This window comes from Malaclemys terrapin, chromosome 2, assembly GCF_027887155.1.
Source record: "Malaclemys terrapin pileata isolate rMalTer1 chromosome 2, rMalTer1.hap1, whole genome shotgun sequence".
In the NCBI taxonomy this organism is placed as follows: Eukaryota; Metazoa; Chordata; order Testudines; family Emydidae; genus Malaclemys; species Malaclemys terrapin.
The window spans coordinates 143,174,237-143,178,559 of NC_071506.1; the positions used below are offsets into that span (position 1 = coordinate 143,174,237).

Here is a 4,323-nt window from a genome sequence, read left to right on the forward strand (position 1 = left end):
AGTAATTCGGTGGTGTGCGTCCAAGTACCGGGGCTAGCGTCGATTTCTGCACCGTTGCACTGTGGGTAGCAATTCCATAGCTATCCCATAGTTCCCGCAGTCTCCCGCGCCCATTGGGATTGTGGGTTAAGATCCCAGTGCCTGATGGGACAAAAAACATCGTCGCAGGTGGTTCTGGGTACAGCCTCACTTCCTCCCTGCATGAAAGCAACGGACGGCAGACAACCATTTTCGCGCCTTTTTTCCTGGGTGGGTGAACACTGCAGACTCCATACCACGGCAAGCATGGAGCCCGCTGAGGTCAAGACAGCACTCATGAATATTGCAAACACCTCGCGCGTTCTCGTGGAGTTTATGCTCAGCCAGGACCAGAAAAACGAGGCGAGGAGGCAGCGGCGGCGGCAGCGCAGCAACAAGCATGATGAGGACATGGACACGGACACGGACACAGAATTCAGTGAAACCACAGGCCCCGGTGCTTTGGAGATCATGTTGTTAATGGGGCAGATTCTATCCATGGAACGCCGATTCTGGGCAAGGGAAACAAGCACAGACTGGTGGGACCGCATAGTGTTGCAGGTCTGGGACGATTCCCAGTGGCTGCGGAACTTTCGCATGCGTAAGGGCACTTTCATAACTTTGTGACTTGCTGTCTCCTGCCCTGAAACGCCAGAATACCAAGATGAGAGCAGCCCTCACAGTTGAGAAGCGCGTGGCGATAGCCCTGTGGAAGCTTGCAACGCCAGACAGCTACCGGTCAGTCGGGAATCAATTTGGAGTGGGCAAATCTACTGTGGGGGCTGCTGTGATGCAAGTAGCCAAAGCAATCACTCAGGTGCTGCTACGAAAGTTAGTGACTCTGGGAAATGTGCAGGCTATAGTGGATGGTTTTGCTGCAATGGGATTCCCTAACTGTGGTGGGGCAATAGACGGAACCCATATCCCTATCTTGGCACCGGAGCACCAAGCCACCGAGTACATAAACCGCAAGGGGTACTTTTCAATGGTGCTGCAAGCACTTGTGGATCACAAGGGACGTTTCACCAACATCAACGCGGGCTGGGCGGGAAGGGTTCATGATGCTCGCGTCTTCAGGAACACTACTCTGTTTAAAGGGCTGCAGCAAGGGACTTACTTTCCGGACCAGAAAATAACCGTTGGGGATGTTGAAATGCCCATAGTTATTCTTGGGGACCCAGCCTACCCCTTAATGCCATGGCTTATGAAGCCATACACAGGCAGCCTGGACAGGAGTCAGGAGCTGTTTAACTACAGGCTAAGCAAGTGCAGAATGGTGGTAGAATGTGCATTTGGCCGTTTAAAAGGTCGCTGGTGTTCATTATTGACTCGCTCTGACCTCAGCCAAAGAAATCTCCCCATTGTTATTTCTGCTTGCTGTGTGCTCCACAATCTCTGTGAAAGTAAGGGGGAGACCTTTATGGCGGGGTGGGAGGCTGAGGCAAATCGCCTGGTTGCTGATTACGCGCAGCCAGACACCAGGGCGATTAGAAGATCACACCATGAAGCGCTGTGCATCAGAGAAGCTTTGAAAACCAGTTTCATGGCTGGCCAGGCTACAGTGTGAAATATCTGTTTGTTTCTCCTTCATGAAAACCCTCCCCCTTTACTGACTGATTTTCTGTAAGGAACCCACCCTGCCCCTTCCCCCATCTTTCTTTCAAACCAAATAAAGTCACTATCATTTAAAAATCATTTATTCTTTATTAATAGATTAGAAAAAGAGGGAGGGAACCTGGGTGGTATTTGGGAGGAGGATTGCTGGGAAGGAAAAAGCCACAAAGAAAAGGTTAAAAAAATGACAGCCTTTTGCTTGGGCTGTCTACTGGGGTGGAATGGGAAGGTGTACGGAGCCTCCCCCCCCGCGTTCTTACACGTCTGGGTGAGGAGGATACGGAACATGGGGAGGGGGGAGGGTGGAACAGGGGCTGAAGCGGCAGTCTGTTTTCCAGCAGCCGTTCCTGAACCTCCACCAGACGCCGGAGCAGCCCCAGCGTTGCATCCTTCATCCTCTGGTCTTCCTGCCGCCATCTCTCATCTCGATCGTCTCTCCTCTCCTCACGTTGGTCCCTCCTCTCCTCACGTTGGTCCCTCCTCTCCTCACGTTCACTGACTTCTTTCCTATACTTTGAAACTGTTTCCTTCCACTCATTCAGATGAGCTCTGTCACTCCTGCTGGATTGCATAATTTCAGAAAACATGTCCTCCCGCGTCTTCTTCTTACGACGCCTTATCTGTGATAACCTTCAGGATGGAGGAGGGAGGCTTGAGGAATTTGCAGCTGCTGTAGGGAGGGGAAAAAAGAGAGAATTGTTTTAAAAGCTACATTTTGCAGAACAATGCTTATACTCTTTCACGGTGACCAACACTGTTCACATTACATAGCACATGTGATTTCTGTGCAAGGTCGCATTTTGCCTCTTAATGCTGAGTGCTTGTGGCTTTGCTGCTAGAGATCACAGGTCTGGGCAACAGAATTCGGCTTGCATGCGGCCATGGTAAGCCATTGTTTTACAGCTTCTGCACCCTCCTTTCCCACATACCAAGCATAGCCTGTAGAGTGCTGCAGAAGCCTGGCCAATCTCAGCCAGTTGGGGGGGGGGCAGTGTGGGGGGGCTTGTCTGGGCCCCTTCAGGCAAGTAGAGTGCTGCGTTTTTTCTGTTAACATTCAGCAGCACCAGAAAACAAACTAACCCCCCCCCCCCCCGCCATGAATTCTCTGGGATGATCACGGTACCCCTCCCCCCACCGCGTGGCTGGTATCAGGGAAGATCCCTGCAGGCACCAAACTACCCCCCCCCCCCGCCGCCGACCCCCCCCCCCTCGCCATGAATTCTCTGGGATGATCACGGTACCCTCCCCCCACCGCGTGGCTGGTAACAGAGAAGATCCCTGCTAGCCAAACGCGGAAAACTTCAGGGCCAATTTCCCATCTGCGCTTGGCTAACTGCAGGGAAGGATTTATTTTCCGCCACAGGCAAACAGCCCAGTAGGAACGGCCACCTCTGTCCCCTTAATTAAGTTCCCGTATTTCAACCAGGTTACCAGGAGTGATATCACTCTCCTGAGGATTACACAACAAGATAAAGAACGGATGTTGCTTGAATGCCAGCAAACACCGGGACCATACGCTGCCAGGCTTTGTCAGGCAATGATACCAGATTACTTGCTGCAAGCATGGCGTGGTCAAGTGTCCTACCATGGAGGAGGGAATAAGGATGCACTGCCCAGAAACCTTCTGGCAAGGCTTTCGGAGTACCTCCAGGAGAGCTTCATGGAGATGTCCCTGGAGGATTTCCGCTCCATCCCCATACACGTTAACAGACTTTTCCAGTAGCTACAGACTTTTCCAGTAGCTGAACTGACCGCGAATGCAAAGTCAGGCAAAGTAATCATTAAAAACCGTTTGCTTTTAAAACAAGTTTTATATTTTAAAAGGTAAACTCACCTGAGGTCCCTTCCATGGGGTCAGAGTCTTGGGTACTGGCTTGGGAGGGTACTTCAGTCAGGGTGATAAAAAGATCCTGGCTGTTGGGGAGAATGGAGTGCTGTGTGCTCTCTGCAAGCTCATCCTCCTCCTCCTCCTCCTCCTCTACCCCATCGGCAGAATCCTCAGGCGTCGAGACTATCCCCGACCCAGAATCCACGAACAAAGGTGGGGTAGTGGTGGCAGCCCCCCCTAGAATTGCATGCAGCTCGGCGTAGTAGCGGCATGTCCGCGGCTCTGACCCGGAGCGACCGTTTGCCTCCTTTGTTTTTTGATAGGCTTGTCTGAGCTCCTTGACCTTCACGCAGCACTGCTCAGAGTCCCTATTGTGGCCTCTCTCCATCATGCCCTTGGAAATTTTTTCAAAAGTTTTTGCATTTCGTCTTTTAGAACGAAGTTCTGCAAGCACTGAATCCTCTCCCCATACAGCGATCAGATCCAGTACCTCGCTCACGGTCCATGCTGGTGCTCTTTTTCGATTATCAGCCTGCATGGTTACCTGTGCTGATGAGGTATCTGTGGTCACCTGTGCTCTCCACGCTGGGCAAACAGGAAATGAAGTTCAAATGTTCGCGGGGCTTTTCCTGTCTACCTGGCCAGTGCATCCGAGTTCGGATTGCTGTCCAGAGCGGTCACAATGATGCACTGTGGGATAGCTCCCGGAGGCCAATACCATCGAATTGCGGCCACACTAACCCTAATTCGAATTGCTAAAATCGATTTTGGCGCTACTCCGCTCGTTGGGGTGGAGTACAGAAATCGATTTAAAGGGCCCTTTACATTGAATTAAATGGCGTCGTTGTGTGGACGGTTAAAGG

The 4,323-nt window shown here is 51.7% G+C and overlaps 1 protein-coding gene across 1 annotated transcript; it reads right to left on the reverse strand.

Annotated features, from left to right (window-relative positions):
• Positions 1 to 2,133: 2,133 nt before the first annotated feature.
• Positions 2,134 to 3,941, reverse strand: LOC128831102 (uncharacterized). Its single transcript, XM_054017213.1, has 2 exons — positions 3,467 to 3,941; positions 2,134 to 2,302 (listed from the first exon to the last, which is right to left on the reverse strand). Exons 1-2 carry the CDS (start codon positions 3,849 to 3,851, stop codon positions 2,265 to 2,267), a joined length of 423 nt encoding a protein of 140 aa, XP_053873188.1. The 5' UTR covers positions 3,852 to 3,941; the 3' UTR covers positions 2,134 to 2,264.
• Between the last annotated feature and the right edge of the window lie 382 nt (positions 3,942 to 4,323).